The sequence below is a fragment of the Talpa europaea genome (genome assembly GCF_964194135.1).
Source record: "Talpa europaea genome assembly, chromosome: 10".
NCBI classification, from domain to species: Eukaryota; Metazoa; Chordata; class Mammalia; order Eulipotyphla; family Talpidae; genus Talpa; species Talpa europaea.
Window position 1 is genome coordinate 83,046,562 of NC_140077.1, and position 18,990 is coordinate 83,065,551.

Consider the following 18,990-nt stretch of genomic DNA (forward strand, 5'->3'; position numbering starts at 1 on the left):
AGAGAGAACTTCTTGTTCTTTACATGTTAACTGAGCTATAAATTGTTATTCATATGTAAGGTTTCTAGAGTCCATGTTTTTGAGATCGATTTCTCTATGGGAATTAGGAATAAATTTATTGTTTGATTTCTTCCTTTATCTTTCTTTTCTATTTTTTTTTTGATGAAAAGAACAAAGGCAGTACTTTCAATATACCATCTTCAATTTAAACTTCTCAGTGATGAACAAGAACTGTTGGACTGAATAGTCTTCAAAAGTTTCTGGTACATTTCTGACTTCAGAAACCTGGGATAGGAATCCCTTTCCATGTGCAAATACACTATTTTTTGAGCCTCTTCAAAACATGTTTGAGTGGGTTCTTGTATATTCCTGATGATATTTTCTCGAGTTGAGCTGTCAATGTTAATCTGAAAAGCGAAATTACATGTTGAGCATAAGTAGGCATAATGAAGATAAGACACATAGAATGGAAATGTTTAATTTAGTTGGTATTTCATAGGTTTCTCAAAAGACTTGCAAGAGATAAACTCTTTGCTTTTTTAAAAGTAAGCATCCACTTCCACACCCCCAGTTAGAAGAACGACAAAAAAGAAAACCCAAACCATAAGGTACAAGACCAGAGAAATCTCAGAAATCATTGCTTACTTGGGAGAATGTTAATGGTTTGTTAGCAAAGTCTACAAATGAGGAAGTTTATAAGATACAGGTCTTATTTATGGAAGAGGGAAGCTGGTGCTATTTTAAAGTTCATCTTCCTTTAATAGTCATCAGGGTTGATTTAATGGAATATGCCTCAAAAGGGGAAGAAAGTGAAGTAGAGACAGAGGGGGGAAGTGGTTATGTCAATAAACCACGCATTTTCCAGACAAGAGTTTTAAGGAACAAGTCATTAATACAGGACTCTCTTGAGTGGGAGGAATTTCATAGACCATCTTCTATCTGTATCCCCTTAACAAGAATTTTCACCCCTCATTCTCTCTCCACCAGGAGGAGTCCCAGTGGTGTCTGTTACACTCATGACTATTTTCTTTTTGTGGTTCTAAGTGACTGGTAGTGATATCAGTGTGAGTGTTTGCTGTATTTGCTGGTGACACAGACTTTGCCCAACAGTGCTTTCATTATCATGCTTCCTTCTCGCAAAATCAGTTTATCTTGCAAGGACTTCTTTTTTAGAAAAACTTTTCTGGGAATTAAGATATTCTATGAGAAAAAGCTTTGGGGCCAGGCAGTTAAATTTTGAACTCTAACTTTAACATGTAACTGCTGTGTGACACCAAACAAGTTAGTTACCTTCTTGTATTCTGATGTTGTTTTTTAAATCTGTAAAGTAAGGTTAGCGATACTGGCTTTATAGTATTGTTGGTGACACTGGATGCAAAGTGCCTGGAACATATCTGTGCTGGAGAGAGAATAATGCCTTTAAGGATCACTCATTCCCATCTGTCATCATTGTCCACTACCATTACCTCTCTGGGAGACTGAGGCTGGATGTAAATCTTATAAAGCTTCTTTGCTCTGGCAATTCTGCTCCATCGTGAGGCAATTTTCTTATAGGTTTCACATGCCATCCAGAATTTAATATTTTCATCACTGTGTTCCATTTTTAAGTATGCTGTATAGATTATTGGACCATCTAGAAGTGGAGAAAATCAGTTCATTTTGTAGGTTAACCATATGAACAATATTTAATACAATTTAAACCTGAATCATGGTTCCCAAATTATTTAGCAAGTGAATACATGTCACAAAATATATGTACCCACGAACATGTCACATCACACTTAGATCTCTAGATGTGAAGCGTGTTGTGTTTTGCAATGCCAGTCAGTGGTGAGGGCTTCCTTTCATTTCTTTATTCTGAGTCACTGAGGGTGAGTGAGTGTAGGATAGAAGTCACAAGGACTCAGAAAAAAAAAAGACTTAAATTAGTGGACAGAGCTCTGATTATGAAACTGATATGATAAATCTAAAGATCTCAAGTCAAATGGAGGGTAAGAGCAAGATTTAGAATCTAAATAGGCAGATCAAATTTGGAAGAAAAGTTCCAAGCCATCGAGGTCATAAATTGATCAGGTTGTGCAAACTGGATATTCAATCTAAGCAGGAGAATGTGGATAGATGCAAAATTCAACTTCATATTTGAAGTTAATGGTACAAACCAGAAATGTAAGACCAGGCAAAGAATGAAATTTATATGGGTATTGGAAACTGTACAAAATCTAGGTATGGGTATGTGCATCAAATGGTACTCCATTTCAGAGATGGTTATCCTCAACTCTGGTCTCAAACTACCTTTCCGGAGTGTGTAGATAAGGGCAACAAGTGAGAGCTTTCCTGATTGAAGCTCTATTTTGTAGGTGAATTTGAAGGATAGATTTAGGTGAGCCTCACAGATCTAATATATTAACAAGAAAACGGAAAGATCATATATCCTCAAGATTCAAAAGAAATACTCTGAGATGAATATTAAATTTATTTTTGTGCTAGAATGTTTTCCCTTGGCATATATGCTAAACGAATTGCTACTGGATGAGACAACAATGTAACTTTCAGTTGCAAGTCATTGAGATGTGTGTGTTGGGATTCTGAATATGAGATCATCAGAGCTTCTGCATAGGATTTTGACTAATAATATGTTGATTGGTATCATGAACTATTTTAATAAATAACACTGATCAGATGGAATGACAATAGTGAGTAAAACCAATATTTTTGTGCATATTCACACATTATATCATCAATAAATCAACTTTTGTAGCACTAGGAAGTCAAGATACATGACTTCTTGGTTTCTACTACTTATCCAAAAGTAAAGATAATTAAGGTATTTTGTATTGGAGATAAAGAACTCAAGTAGAGGCAGATCCTTTCCAAATGTGTGTTTGGTTCGGGAAATCTGGCAATCTACAAGGAATGTGCCTAAACATATACAAAAATTGGAACGTGTCATTTGTTAACCATGTAAGCCAGTCAGTGGCATAGCTGCTATGACATTGGAAGGAAGATGGATCGGAAAGAACGTCACTTGACTTGAGATGACAGATGAGGGGGGTAAAGCATGTACATAAATGTAACGGGGAATATATTTTAGCTTTTCCCAGTGAGGAATATATTTTAGCTTAGATTTCAAACAAGAGGTTTATTTTCATACCAACTGACTTTAAGATGTGCCTTGCCTCATCATAGGCATAGAAAACCGGGACCAGAGAATACAGATTTAGTAATTGCTTCTATTAGAGAAATAGCTGAAAGAGTAAGCAGACAAAAAAAATGCCATTTCTGGCTTAAAAAGTAAAGCTGGAAGCCAATTATTTGCAATGTGTATAGAAGGAAGCAGAGTTCTAAATAAAAAATAAAAAGCCAACTTTGTCCTTAGAGGTATTTTGACTGGGCACTTCATTAGGGACAGAAAATAAGCCCCTAAAATAAAGAAATGAGCTATGTAATGGAAAACATGAGAGAGTAGATAAAATCCACAGATCCTGGAATGAGAGTTTGCCATCAGACTTCCTGGGTGGACTGAGTGGATGGCTGGAAGTGATTTGGAAATTTGTATTCAATTTCATATTATGGTATTCTGAACCTTTGTTTATATTTAGCTTAATTATATAATAAAATGTTTATAGATTCTTATTCCACAACCTGCCTGTGTCTGTATCTGCCTTCTGTTACTTTCCCTCTGATTGAGTGGAGGAAGGAGCTCTGCTTCTTTTTGGCCTGGCCAAATGATTCAACAGTCCTCAGTATATCCAAGTCCTTTGTTAGTGAAACCATCCATTTGTGGAGATATATATTTTTATATACAGATCTTCCTCGGCCTATGATGGCATTAAATTCTGATAAACCCATCATAAGCTGAAAATATTCTAACTTGAAAATGCCCACTGGAATCTGCAGTTCCTGCCCAGGATCCCTAGAGAATCAGACTGTGGTTTCTATTGAAAGCACCAAGTCCATCGTCAAGTCCATGAGTCAAAATATTCTAATTTGAACCATCACCACTTGGATGATGGTTATAATATAGAAGAATTATACTCCTATGTCCCATTTATACCAGCCTTGCCCACCGGACTTGTGTTAGCCAGTGAAATTCCTGCAAAGTGCTATGTAATAGGTCCAGGCAGAAAGTTAAGGACCATCAAGTGACTCTGCCATTGTCCTCCCCCTGCTGTGAGAAGGACACATTCTAAAAAAGAGCTTATTCTTTAGCCTGAAAGCCAGGGAAGAGAGGGACCAGAGCTGGAGCTGACTCCAGAGATATAATGTGAATAAGACATGAACCTTTCTTATAAATTGCTGGAATTTTAATGTCATTTGTTACTGTATCACAGCAGAATGAAAACTAGCCAGGGCCATTCAAGCTCATTTGCTATTTCAGACATTTGGGTGTGTAGCTTAGGGAAATTCCTGTGATTGGTATGTTTTCCAGCGCGTTACCTACATCAAGCTCAATTTTATGTTAGTCAGGTAAGCAACTGAACACACATTTGTGTAAGTGTTTCAGGAATCTTAGGAGTTATTAAAGTCAGAACTGGATTAACAGAGTTTAGAATTTCTGTTGACTCATACAATAAGGGAATGATAAGATGGAAAAACTTTTTCCAACTCAAGTAATGTAGCCCGATGTGACCCATTCTGGAGTTTTAAAGGACACTCATTTCTGAGCACGACACTCAAGAGATAATGATTCTTCTCGAATAGAGTGAGTAGGACTAGTCCACAGAATTTCTCACTGACAAGGACGCAAGAGAGGGATATGTCATACACAGCGTATGCCTTTTCCTGGAAGAATGTCCGTGGTGCGTGTGGGTCTCTCTAGGGTGTTCTTTTTCAACTAGTCACTGAAATTAGTATTTTTTTAACACAAGATGACACATGTCTGTATCGTGATGCAGAAGGGAACCATGAAGTCTCCCTTGTCTGAGTCAGGACAATGGTTCATTTTTTCCAAGATTGCTTTCGGCAAGGTGGAATGGCTCATGCCATGCATTAAATCCTACAGATGAGCTATGTAGCCACCTTCCGCTCCTAAAATAGCCAAAACAATTTTTTTATATATGATTCAAAACTATAAAATATATTGACGGAAACTGAGGTGATACATTCCATGACACCAGTGATAAGGATCTATTGGTGTATGCATTTTCTATTCAGTCTGTACTACCAGCGGGTTACTCTGCCAGCCTCTGTGTGAGTTTAAAAGTAAATCTTGTGTTTTACTAAAATTCTCTGGTTTGGCTTCTATGATACTTGTCACTTCTGGGTTTCTTCTTAGTTTTGCTGTATTATTATAAAAGTGCCTAAGTTCTGTGGGATGCTTTTACATACAGACAACTTCTGAGAAAGTAATTAATCATTGCTAAACATTTGATATATTTCCTTTTATTCTTTCAGCCTTTTGCATGTTTAACTGCCGGTATAACTAATTTTCCTTCATCTAAAACACAAATACACATACAAGTCATCTTATTGGCATTTTACTGTGAAAGCAATTTTGTATCACTCTTTTGTACTTAAATTAATATCATGTATCATGTCTACTTTTTACTTTTAAGGGTCTCAAAACAGTCCATTGCAGAACTAAACTGAAATATCTTTAGCTACATACTATTATTGAATACTTAGACCATTTTCTTTTTTTAATGTTATAAATTATTCTACCAGAACTATTTTTTTTTTTTGGAAGCATTCATGCTCAGTGAAATAAGCCAGAAAGAAAAAGAAAAATATTGGATAGTCTCACTTATAGGAAGAATGTAGAAGATCCAAATAAGGGATCAGGAAAAAAAGTAACTGTAATAAAGTAAAAATCAAAATCAACAAGCAACTATAAACTAGAGACATTCTGCAGGGGGTGGGAGAAGGAAGTAGCATCAAAACAGGGGTGGGAAGAGCACAGGGGACCCTGGTGATGGTACACAGGTGAATGGGTGGTGGGGATTTCACAGGGACTATAACCGAGATGAAAATGCATACATTGTGCAAAAATGAAAAATGATGTAAAAAATATATAAAATAAAATAATTTTAAAAATACAAGGACTATTTTGGATTACAAATTTTTGCATCTTCAGTTATTTTCTTAGAATTATCTTAAAGGAATAGAATTTCTAACTTGATGATATAAAACTTTTGGAGATTCTTGATACCTAATTAAAATTGATTTCAGAAAGATTTCATTATTTTTCATAACCAGCAGTAGTGTTGAAACATCTACTCACCCCAGCCTGATGGGGTGAAACCAGTGACTTGTAATTGTTCATTTTGTATTTTAAAAATATTAATGCTAAAATATTTTGTTTTTCTTACTATTACCTATCTTTTTGGTGAGTCTCAATTTTTAAAGTCTTTTTAAAAAAGATTTATTCATGCATACAAGAGCTGGTTTGTAGGTCAGAGGCTTAGGGGGTGAGAAGATTCACCAGAGACAGAATGGAACACAGAACAGGCAGATTGAATGAAATACACTGCGGAGGGGAGCAGTGGGGGAGACAGAAGTCTGCTGCACCCTGTAGGTCACCTCCCTGGCCGGGGATCGAACTCGTGCTGCAGTGGCTGCGGATAGCCTCATAGTGCTGCATATTAACCTCCAGCGCCACCAAGGTGGCCCCAGACCTCTTTATATATTAAAGACACTACTATCTGCAATAGTTATTGCACAATATTCTGTGCTCCTTTTACATAACATTTTTGTTTATGATTTTGGGGGGAAAGCCTTGGTTTTTCCATCTGACCATGCTTTCAATGACTTCTGTACTTTTAGTAGAGACAAAACGTTAAAACAAAAATCTAGCCACAGCTCTTTGTTTATAACCTTTCAACTTCTTTTCATTGCCCTAATGGGAAAAGCCAGGACTCTTGGCAATAGCTGCAAGGCCCAGGGGCCTAGCACTCTGTCCCCATCAAGCCCTGTCCCTTGCCAGTCCTGGACACAGTGCTTGAGCTTTGCTCTTCCTGGCCAAGCAGTGTATCCCCCCATGCTGTTGCATGTGTGATTCCTTCTGTTGAGGGGGACTTTCTACTATGATCAATGACGCAGCTTGTGAATCTCAGTTCTTGAAAAAATTCCAGGGTTTGATCGAAACTTCCTGTCAGTTAGCCAACAGCACGGAGTATGCAGTGGTTTTATTTACAGTTAAATTTCACTCTATATCACAGTCCATGTTTATTTCTGTTACTCTCTCCCACTCACCTGCAAACCCCTTGAGAATTAGGCTGCAGTTTATATTAATGTTCCTCTCCCAGTGCTTATACACTGTGTAATATTTAGCAGGTACTCAATATAAGGTGTTTGTCAACCCAGGCTTTTGTATCCCTCATATTTCTACCTTTAAAGTAACTCTGGAGGTTTTGAGTAGTGAAGAAGCGGGACCTAATTATTCGCTTCCAGGAAGCATGAAGAACCTGAGGATGCTACCTGGCCTATTAAAACTTTCTGATTTTTCTGAGAACTTGGCAAAAAAATGTACTAACTGAAACGTACTTAGAAAAAAATGTACTAACAAAACATGTTTATAAAAGGCCAGGTTCTGTAGCTTTGGTTTGTCTGGTTTTTTCCACTGCAAAGTGAGGGAATGCATGAGTAGGTGAAGACAAAGAGCTAAGTGTAAAGGGCTGAGGCGTGGCAGCGCGTGTGCGGGTTGGGGGTTGGTGAAGGGAACCATGGCAACCGCAGTGGGCAGGAGAGTAGAATAATTGATAGCGTGGGAAGCTGTCAGTCCACGCTGAGCAGCACGGTGGCTCTGCTGAAGAGAGCGGAGGGAGGGAATGGCGCTGTGTCTGGGGCCTGGGTGCACACGGCGAAACAGCAAATCCTTTGCTAAGTTCTACAGTCACTTTGTGTCATCACAGGATGTCCTGGTCCCAGCGTGGTGCAGCCTGTTACCTTCAGTAGTCCGATAATCCTACACCATTCCAACCGGCATTTCCCGGTGTCTGCAGATGATCGTGACAGTTTGGAAAGGGAGGAAAGACGCAGAACATTCAAAGATGATTTTCACCAAAATTAAAAGAGGAATGCAAACTCCGAGGGACTGAGAACTCTTGCCTGGCGGGAGGGCCTTATCTATTGAGTATGAATAGGGTTTGCTGCCCTATAAAGCCATCTGAGCAGGCCTTAGAAAAACAGACAACTGTGACTTCTCTCTTGGAGTTCTCACTGCAGACTTTCAGTGGACTCAGATTACCCAATCACCCTAATATTTATTCTTCTCTGATAGCATGGCTCTCCAAAATCTTCAGAAAGGACTTAATGTCTTCTCCCTTAAAACACACACACACACACACACACACACACACACACACACACACACACACTTGAGCTAATAACAAAACCTAGAAAGTTGATTCTAGAACTGAAGCTCCCAGAGGGGGAGGGGTGAAAACAAAGTGGGGAGGGAGCTGGACTGTGGGTGCTCTGGTGGTGGGTGTGGTGTAGTAACAGCACTTAAAGGGGGGTTGAACCTGTACCTCTGAAACACAAATAAAGATGGAATATTAACTCAATAAAAGAATAAACACCAACACACTCTCCCCTCAGATTTCCCCTGATGATCTTACCTCAAACTTCGCTGAGGACAGATTTGGGTAGAGATTCCTTTCCTTTTTCCTCCACTAAACTAACCTACCTCCATTTGTTCCTGCCTTTCCCAACTTTTCTCCTGAGAGGAAAGGATCCCCATCTCTCTCTTGGTTGGCTTGGTTGGCCAAGCAATTCTTTTTTGACTCCCCCCTCCCCAATTTTGCTCTTTCAGTTGCTATGCATTTCTCAGTTGCTCCTCACATAATCCACACTGCCTTCAATGTCATTAGCTACTTCCTCTCTAGAAGTTTCCATCATCTCTAAATATGCTGCCATACTTCCCAAATAAAACCAATAATTATTGACGCTATACTCTCATTATTGACCTCATACCCCCTTCCAATGTCAACTCTTCTCTCAGCTGATCTTCACAGCAAAAATTAGGTTAATAATTCCCTACATTATCTGTCTTGTTTCTTCCTGTCCTTCCATCTCCACCACGCCCCCAAATCTTCTCCAGCAAAGGCACTGTTGACTTCCATGTTGCCATGTGCAGTAGTTATTGCCTTGTCTAGACTTCTCAGCAGTCCTTGATTCAGTTCAGAGCTCCCTTCCAGAAATGCTCTCTTCTTTGCCTTCCATGATGATACACTGGTTTGGCCATCCTTAACTCATCTGATGCCCCTTTTCCATCTTCTTGCTGCTCCTCCTCTTCTCTGTATTCAGAAATGCCAGTGTGCACCTAAGCTCCATACCTGCATCTCAGTTTTCTCCTGCTAAACTCTCCCTCCAAGTGATCTCATAGTCCCAGGGCTTTGATTAGTGTCTATGTGCTAATCACTCCTAGTTTTGTCTTCTCTACTGAATTCTAGTCCCAATTGGTTTTTTGTAAATGCCATCTGACTGGTCACTACTTGTTTTTTTCAAAAGAGAGCCAGAGGGATTTTGAGGGGATAATTTAATTATTAAAATAATTTTTATTGATGTAGTATTACATTATGACATTATATGTTTCAAAGATGCATCATTATAAATCAACATCTATATATAGTACATTAAGTTTATGGGTAAAAGTCCGATTCTATCTTTCACCTTACAATTGATGCCTTTTACCCAAATTACCCACCTCCATTGGTGACACAAAGAGAAGCAGAACAAATGAATCCACTCAATAAAGCAATTGTAGACTAAAGGCCAAATTAGTGGTTACCAGAAGGGTAGAAGGACCTTTCAAAAACATATTGACTCTTGTTACTCTGGAGTTTAAGGTAGTTTACATGACCTATAAAGCTCTGTGGGCCAGTCTTGCTGCACATCTTTTGGTTATTTGAAGACTCACTTCACTTATATCTCAGGGCCTCTTGAATATGTTTATTCCCTGTTTGGGTCACTCTGCCCAGACCCCATCATTTGGCTTCTCATCATTCAGTTCTTTTGCTCAAATTTTACCACTTCTGACAGTTCTACTCTAACCATCCAACTGAGATGCCCTTTTACACCTGCCTGTCTTTGTCATCTTGATGGGTTTCATTTTCTTTAATGCACTTGCCACTATTTTTTAATTTGTTTGCTGGTTTGTCCATCTCCTCCCTCTAGAGGGAGCACATGAGCTGAGCACAGTGACCTTGAGGGCTCTTCACCAGTTGTCCCACTTGTGAGGTCTGCCAGACTTGTAGGAGGACTGAACGAATTATCCAAGGTCATCAGTTGCATTTTTATTGAACTTAATTTCTATTAAACATACTTTCCTCAACTATCACCAGGTAACTTCTCATCTTGTTTTGAGATTTGATCAATATGTATGAACCTTCTGCATTTTTTTTTCTGGTAATATTTTCTAAAATGTAACAGAATCAATAATAGAAATTTGATTAATGAAAATTTTGATTTTGATTATTTTTCAGTCTTGGCATTTCCAGTTTGACAGCTCTTGGTTTTAGTTTTTCATTTCAAATGAAAGTTTTTGTATATTTTCTACTTCTACTAGTTTTAACCATCAGACAAACACAATTTTTCTTTTTTATCTTAGTGACACTTACTATTTTGATGATATTTTGGGGTGCAGTGATATCTTTTAGATCAACATCATCTTAGGGAAAATCTTCAGTATTTCTCAGATATTTTTATAGAATGGCGATTAACAATTCAGACAAAATTTTTCTGATGTATTTTAAAACTTATTACCACATCTGTGTCTATTTGGATGTAATTTAATTCTTTCCTAAGAAACTGGGATATTGGGCCTCCCCGGTGGTGCAGCAGTTGAGCACTGGGTTGCGAAGCTGCCCACAGTCTCTGCAGTGCCAGTTTGATCCCCGGCCACCGGGCGAGGGTCCCACATGGCACAACAGACCTCTCCTGCCACCCGCTGCTTCCCTCAGCAGTGTACTTCGTCAGTCTGCCTGCTCTGCTCTGCTCTCCGCTCTGGCTCTGGTGAATTCTCTCACCCTCCCGCGCTTCTGACTATACCCAATGCTTGTATAAATAAATAAAATAAAAATCTAAAAAAAAAGAAAAGAAAACTGGGATATTTGAAAACTTGGAGGAATTTCCATCATCTATAGAGCTGGAAATTCTGCAGGATTCTTTCTGCTTAATTCATCATTAATTTTTTGAGATCAGATTCACAGCAAATCTTGAAGAATCCTACTCATTACATTTCATCACTGCAAGAGCCACTTGTTAATCTCAACGGTGTGTGCTTCTTCTGAAATAGTTTCTGGTCTTTAAAATAGTGCCATCAGGGGTCTCCCTGGTGGCACAAGGGGTTAAAATGCAGCACTATGAGGCTATCTACAGCCACTGCAGCACAAGTTCAATCCCCAGCCAGGGAGCTAACTCCATGATGCAGCAGACCTCTGCTGTCTCTCTCCTGCTCCCCTCAGCAGTATAATTCAGTAGATCTGCCTGTACTGTTCCCCACTCTGTCTCTGGTGAATCCTCTAATCCCCTGCATTTCTGCCTGTACTCCAGTTCTTGTATGCATAAATAAATAAATCTTTAAAAAAAATAAAATATTGCCATCAGACCTCCTTATCACTTTTCAACAATCTGACTCATTTAAGTAAGTTCCAGCTCAAAATGCACCTCTGGTTAAGAGCTGCACCAGGAGACCTGCCATCCCTCCTCTCTGTCCTCATTCCTTAGCACAGACACACTAGATTGCATTAGGTGCTCTGCCTCCTTATAGTTCCTGGAGCATGTAGCTTTTATCTCTGCTGAATTACAAATGCCTCTGGAAAGCATTTGTGCATCTTTTGGACACACACCCTTTCATTCCCTCATGAGCTGGATTTTCCCAAATTGTATACAGTAAGTACTCAATGAATGTATCAATGCTCACACTGAATATTCAATGCTCACACTTCACAATGTATAAGTAAAACTGAGAGCAGTTTTTTGGTCTCACCGGTTCTTTGGGCAGTGTCTATAGCCCTCTGAGTTTCAGCCTTGACATCTGTACATCCTAAACGTCTGTACTATAGTTGAAGCCACGCTTTTGTGATGTCTCCTCCCTGTTCTCTAAAGCCATCCTGACAGGACCTTGCAAGAAATCTTATGTTCAAGAATGTGTGTGTATATTTTTTCTTTCTACATGTAGAGAGCTTGCTTCTGCTTGCTCAATGTACAAATAGATCCTTTGAAGGAAAAGTGGAGCGTCACAAAATCTTCTCTGCTCTGGAAGCAAAAACAACAAAAAATAGTTCCAGTCAGCCCCCATAGGCAGATGTTGGTGAAAATTTTTGTCAAAACCTGTTATTTTTAATTATGTATTTGCCTTGGCTTTGAAATTCTGTTCTGGGTATTACTGGAAGTTGCTTCAATCACCATTTTGAACTTTACCCCAGTGTGTCTTAAACGGCAAGCTTCCCTGTTCTCTTCTAGATGTTCAGCTTTTGAAAAATCTCCTTTTTTTCTGTGTTACTTTATATGCATGTATGATTTTTTTTAAAAAGCACATTGCCTGGCACTTAAAAAATACTCTACCTTTATTGAATGTACATTGATCAAAGGCACCTACCATTTAAAAATATTTACTTGTGTTTGTAATGTATCTCTCGGTAACATCTAGAGTGCATGTAGATTACTGACGTTCTTAATTTCTAACTAATGTCTTAAATTTGTCATGGAAATGTTTTTAAACTGATGATTTTCTTAGATCTCCTTTTCCCACAAAAAAGTTGAATTTAAATTATTGTGATGAGTATGACTTAATGGATCCCAAACAAATGTCTCCTAAACCAATTCCATTTACTGATTGAGATGGAGTCTGAAACATTTCCTTTCCATATGGGTTTCTGAACTGTATATTCTTAGAAATGGTCTTTTCATCTAGGAAGAGAGAGGGATCTGTCTATCTCAGCAGGAAGATGAATTTTACTAGTGTCCTTGGTTAATAATATAAGCACACTTTATTCTCTGACACATTTAACATTCATATTTTCAGTTTTGACTTTCTGATTGGAAAGTATATAGAGTGCTTTATTTTATTGCCCTGTTACATTGAGAGTATTTAATTTTTAAACAAATTTCCAGTAATTCAATTCCTAATCAGATTTTTACTGTTTTTGCTGGTTTTTATAGTTGTAAACTATCTTCCTGTTCTCATCTTTTCTATAAACTCTACATATTCTCATGAGACCATATCTCTAAATTGCTATTGATAGTGAGGTGCCCACTTGAGATCATTATAAAGTAATTAATTTATTCCTTTGGTTTATTGCATAGAATCTCTTACATAAATGTGGCTTGGTATTTGATCTTTTCTTGCTAGTATGTGTCTTGTACTTATTCGTTGAACATTGATTGCATGCCCACTAGGTACAAAACATGATTACAGTCTCTGAGAGGGGGAATGCAATGTGAGTGAGAAATGATCTCTGCTTGCAGGGAAGTCACAATGCTGTGAGAAAGCTGCTGGAAAAAAGCCCAGTACACCAGAAGCTACAATATAAAGCAGAATAGGTACAAAGAAGAGAAAAGAAAGAGATTTCCAAAAGGTATCCTGGACAAGGGGAAAGTTAACTTTTACTTTTGACAATAATCCTAGTGGATAGAGGAAAGAGAGAAGACTGCCAAAAAGCTTGGAGTAGGAGAGTCATGGACACAGAAAACGGGAGTCACTGGGTGGAAGGGCCTGTTACATGGAGGGGGATGAGCAGGATACAAATTTTAGAGAATTTTGAGTTAAGGTCAAGGGAGCCCTGAATTCCAAGTTAGGGCTTAGGACTTTTTGGTAGGCAGCAGAGAAAAAGAAATGATATTCAGGGGCATGTGCTTTATTAGTAATAAAAATACCAATTACTGCGTGCTAATGCATGTCAGTCATTGAGCTACTGAACTAGTCATATATTTAACCTGCGCAATAATGTTGAAAGGATAGGTGATATAATTCCTAATTTACAGATGAAGAATATGCAACACCAAGAAGGAGATGAGTCCAGCAAAGTTGCAAAACATGGATTTGGAGGAGAGGGACAGCCCCCCAAGTTACTCATAGAACATCAGTCAATGCAACAAAAGTACTTTCATCTCTTCCTCCCATCCCAATGTCCTCAAATTGACCAGAAAAATTTTTATTAGCTGTGCACAAACTCTAAATGCAAACTGTACCACAAAGTCTAAGGAAAAGTGGAAGGCAATGGTGCGAAATGGGGGAGTACAGGTGGTGACCAAAGCCTGGGGTGTAGATCCCAGCGCTGGGGAGGGACCACAGAGTCGTCCACCCAAGGACTGATTAAGGTATTTTAGTAGCCAGAGACCCACACCCATGCCATTGCCCTCCAAGACAGGCTGTGCAGCTGTCTCTACACCCAGAGGGCTTCTGAAATGGAGGTCTGGGGATAGGTAGGGGCGCCCAGGCAGCTCTCAGGGGTCAGGAAGAGCAGGTAGGAGTGTGGTAGGCAAATCCCAGAAGGACCACGAAATACTCGATGTAAAATAACTACCCACACACCCCACTAATTAAAAACCAAGCAGCATGACTAACTTCCCTTCCACAATCAGTACGTGTAAGTAGGTAACTGTTTACAGGCACTCTCAAGTAAAAAGAGATCTATAGACAAAAATGAACAAACACAGAGGGCAGCAAATGCTATTAAAAAAATGTACCAAAGTCAGTCAACAGAATTTTCTTCTAGTACCCATATTTCTCCCCCCTGTATCTGTCTTCTCATATTTATGATTGCTACAGCCTTCTTATTCCCAACACCACGGACTGCTCACACGAGTGATAGACTCCGTCCTAATTCTTGCATTGAGCTAAAACTTCATCTCTCTCCTGTCCACTGTAATTATACGTCACCTGAATGATAACACTATGTATAATGATGTACAGACTAATACACAGTTCCACTTAACTCAGGCACTGATCAAATCCAAAGAAAACTTGGAGGGGGAGTTTTAGAACATGAAGACTCAATTAATTCCCATTTTTGAAGGCATGAAGAACAGCAAATGGTTCAGTTTAAAAAAAATGGTTAACTTTAAAAGGCTTTGGTAAGCTAGTTTATTTCAGAACATGTTACTATGTAAGCATATTTTCCCAGGGATTTTACACATATATATATACTTGTGAAGAATAAATATTCACAGTGACTAATCTTGCTTTAATTAACACCAAAGAAAATAATGATGGTTGACGCGACAAACTATTTTCAGGTTTTCTTTTTTCAGCATGGCAGCTGCCATTTAGAAGACTGTGTAAAGAGTGGGGTGCCTCACCATCCAGCACCCCCTTCCCTTCCCCAAAATGAAACTGGCTAGTTTTTAAAGAATGACAGTACTGGCTTCATACTCACATTTTGTAGCCATCAACTTTTCAAAAGACTGGGCCCACTGTAACACTTCCTCCAAAGTAAGGCTTTGAAAAGAAACAAAAGTTGCTCTTAGCCCCAAAATAGCCTCAAGGTTTTGCTGAATTAAAATAGAAATACACTCTCATGAAAGGAGTGCCCAAATATACTCCATTTGTCGGGAGGGAAGTTTATCTTCCTGTGATTATTTTAAACTCATTTTCATTTTCTAATCATTAAAATCATAAAAATTATAAAAGTATAAACTTGATACTAGGATTAAAACGAGGTGTGAAAAGATAAAGAACCATCGTCCTCTATAATCTCCTAATTTCCAAATGACCACTATTAACATTTTGATTTATTTCTTTTTAGTCTTTATGTTGTGTGTGTGTGTGTATGTGTATACCTTTTAATAAGCTTTTTGACATGTTTTCCATCACAATAGTCTTAATAACCACTTAGTGTTTTAATTTATAATTATAAATGTATAAGCATTGACAGTGTGCTCATCAGCTGGCATTCCATAGGGTACATAATTATTTTCAATGAGTATTTTGATTATTTCTCATTTTTCACCATTAAAACCAAAAGTAGCCCATTGTGATTAAGGATTGCTATGGCTCACTCTTGAGGGTATTAGCACAAACAGAACCAAAGTGAGTCAAAAGATGCACATTTTTTAACTCCTTGTTCCTGAAAAGGTAGTGCCAGATGTGTTTGTTGCTGCCCTGTGTTTGCCCAGTTCTATCAGAATCTTAGAATCCATCCTTAAAACCTACTTGCATGCCTTTACATAATAAACTTAGTAACCCTATTGTCTACTATGTACAGCTATTTTCTCAGTTCATTATTTGCTATCGTGTTTTTTTTTACATGCCGAGGGCTTTTATTTTTATTACTGCAAATAAAATATAAAGTTATCTTTATCTTAAACAGTATAAAAAAGCAATTTACCATTTAGAAAATATCTGTGAAAAATATTGACTTTGCAGTTTCATTTCTGTTCATTTTGGTGTCTCTATAAGGTGACTTGGCAAGTGACTATGTATTTTACATATACATCATTTTATCTTCTCTCCTTCAAAATACCCAGTGTGTTCATTGCCACTCAGTTTATAGTACATTCTTAATTTTTCTGTTTTTAATAACTGTACACAATCAAAGACAGCTATAGATATAAGCAAGCACAGTACACTGGCTATACCTGTTACAGTTAGTGCAATAATTAGTGTTGAAAGAACAGCCATCAGCATTAGCAGGTACTTAACACAGTGAAGGTAGATTAGTTAAAAAGGTTAGAAAACATGGAACATGGAAAATATCCAGCACTCTAAAAAGGTCAAATATCTGCTGTTTTCTACAAATTCAGATGGTTCCTGCCAGTTTTAGATGGACTGCATCAATACTGAGGCTTAATAGTGTACTGCTGTTAAGATTGCTTTCAAAAAACATTTCCATGAAATGGTATCTGACTCATTGTACTTTTCTCTTATTATAACTTTAAAAGCCATAACCTAACATAACCTTTTTCAATCAGGTGAAATGGGAAGTACTAGGCAAGTGTATTGCATGCCTATCTGTTCCACCTGTTTTGCTCCTTATACCATAGAATATCTACAATACAAGTGAAGATACCATTACCGTCCTGGCGCAGCTTACACTGTGGTCTTAGTAATCGCTGGCAATTGAAAATTCCATTGCCTTGAAGATTCATGAGCTTTAAGGAGATAGATCAGGATTGGAACAATTATATTTATGGGTTAAGTTGTGAAATGAAATTTTTTTTAGCTTTTGCTTGTCACTTTTTCTGAGTGGTTCACAAGGCTCAAGTTGTCACAGGTGCTCTTAGCAGATTATTTGAAACACCTTTGTCTCCTAGGCCACCCAGATAGATTTTTCAGTAGTTCTCTCCTTCCCTGTCCCCTCCTTTCATCCCTGGTAGACCATGGATGCCAAACAGAAGTGGGAGCACCTGAGACTTCACGACGTAGGAGAAAGAAATTGTGTTTGGACCTAGTGTTTACATTAGTCTTTATAGTCCTAACTCCAGGACTGTGCTTAATAACTTCAGTCTTATTAACAATCTCCAAGCCCCAGTTTTACTGTCTATAAAATGGGAATAATAGTATCTGTCTCACAAAGTTATCTCAACATTAAATTAGGTCATGAATGTAAAGCACTTATGAATGACTGGTCATTTAAAACACTGAGCTTTTGCTCTTACTGACTCCTCCATTCATCACGACAGCCCCCCCCCCAATTTTTGGCCCTCCCCCATACAATTTTGACATTGTAGTACTTAAGAGCAGGGGCATGAATACCAGAGCTGGGAGGATGGCCAGGACTGAGGACTCACCAAGGATGAGGCTAGGCAATTTGGTTAAGAACAGTGATCTCTGACCTGGGAATTCTTGGAGGTGAGTAAATCCAATCATATGGTTTGTTATCCTTTTCAGGCATTACACTTTCTATTTTCATACAGCTGCTGTTCCCATCCAAATGACTACATTTTAGTTCTAGCCAAATATAGAAGTGACTTGGGAGCTTGGTAAGCATTTGGTTACCCCTGCCGTCTCCTGTTTTCCAATTAGAGACGAAGGTTTGTGATGCTTTGTAGATGGAGGATTTGAAGCCATGAAAATATTGTGGATACGATAATTTCATTTTAGTATAAACAATACAAAACTTTAAAAAGTCCAAGAATATTTATTTGTAATAATAGACTCTCTAAAAACATTTAACTTAATTCTCAAGTGTAAGCCACGAATAGGGGAAACAGAACCTAGTGTAACACATGACTGCTCTTTCAGTGGAATTACTCATCTGTTAATGCAAATTTTACTTTCTGAACGAAATATATTAAGATCGCAATGGAATAAATATACCTATTTATCATGTGCTAAATATGCTTTATAATGGCATAGAATTTAAATGCTACTTACTTGGAAGGGGGTCTCTTAGATGCATCTCTGCATATCTTACAAATCCAACAATTCTTCCTGCTCATTTTTCTAAAGACAGACAGCATATTAGTATAATTTAGTCTTTCAGGATAAGTACATGTTGAAGTCAGTTTCTAAGGAACATGAAAATGTATAAATCATGATAAAAATGAAGATGGGTTCTTGCAGTTAATGGAATCAATCACTAGTGGGAGTGGGGAGGAGAATATAATAATGACTCACCTCATAAATATTTTATGGGAATATAGGTGCTTAGAGTGTGACTTCAGATCCACCTGGCACACCCATTCATTAAATAATGGCATTTAAGAAACTGTAGCTCTTTGAAAAATATCTTTCCAATTAGGGCTGCTGAATTCTCCAGCTCCCAAGTTTTCCTTTTTGGGTAATTCCTAATTTTAGGAAGCTTGCTCAATATATTGAATAAAAATTTGCCTCTTTGTTACAGTGGAAGTTGTCAAATAAAAAAAAAATGAGGCTGCCTAGGTCTAATTCTGAGAAGGGTGTTGCTCACCTGGTGTTGCCCATTGGAGCAATATAACTTTGACTACAAAATTGAAGTAGAGTTTACTCAGCCTGGACTTTACATAATAATGTGAGTCATTGAGGGTTTAAAATTGGGGATTTTGAGAAAACAACTCAAAATTTTTTTATCAATAATTGAATCTACCCTTTATAATGAGAGGTAGAAATAGTTTGCCAAACAAATA

General features: G+C 38.0%; 1 protein-coding gene across 1 annotated transcript; it reads right to left on the reverse strand.

Annotated features, from left to right (window-relative positions):
- Positions 1-200: 200 nt before the first annotated feature.
- On the reverse strand, positions 201-18,324 carry RGS13 (regulator of G protein signaling 13; the record flags this gene model as incomplete). Its single annotated transcript, XM_084245554.1, has 4 exons — positions 201-407; positions 1,467-1,633; positions 15,306-15,382; positions 18,260-18,324. 4 exons carry the CDS (start codon positions 18,322-18,324, stop codon positions 201-203), a joined length of 516 nt encoding a protein of 171 aa, XP_084101680.1.
- Positions 18,325-18,990: the final 666 nt, after the last annotated feature.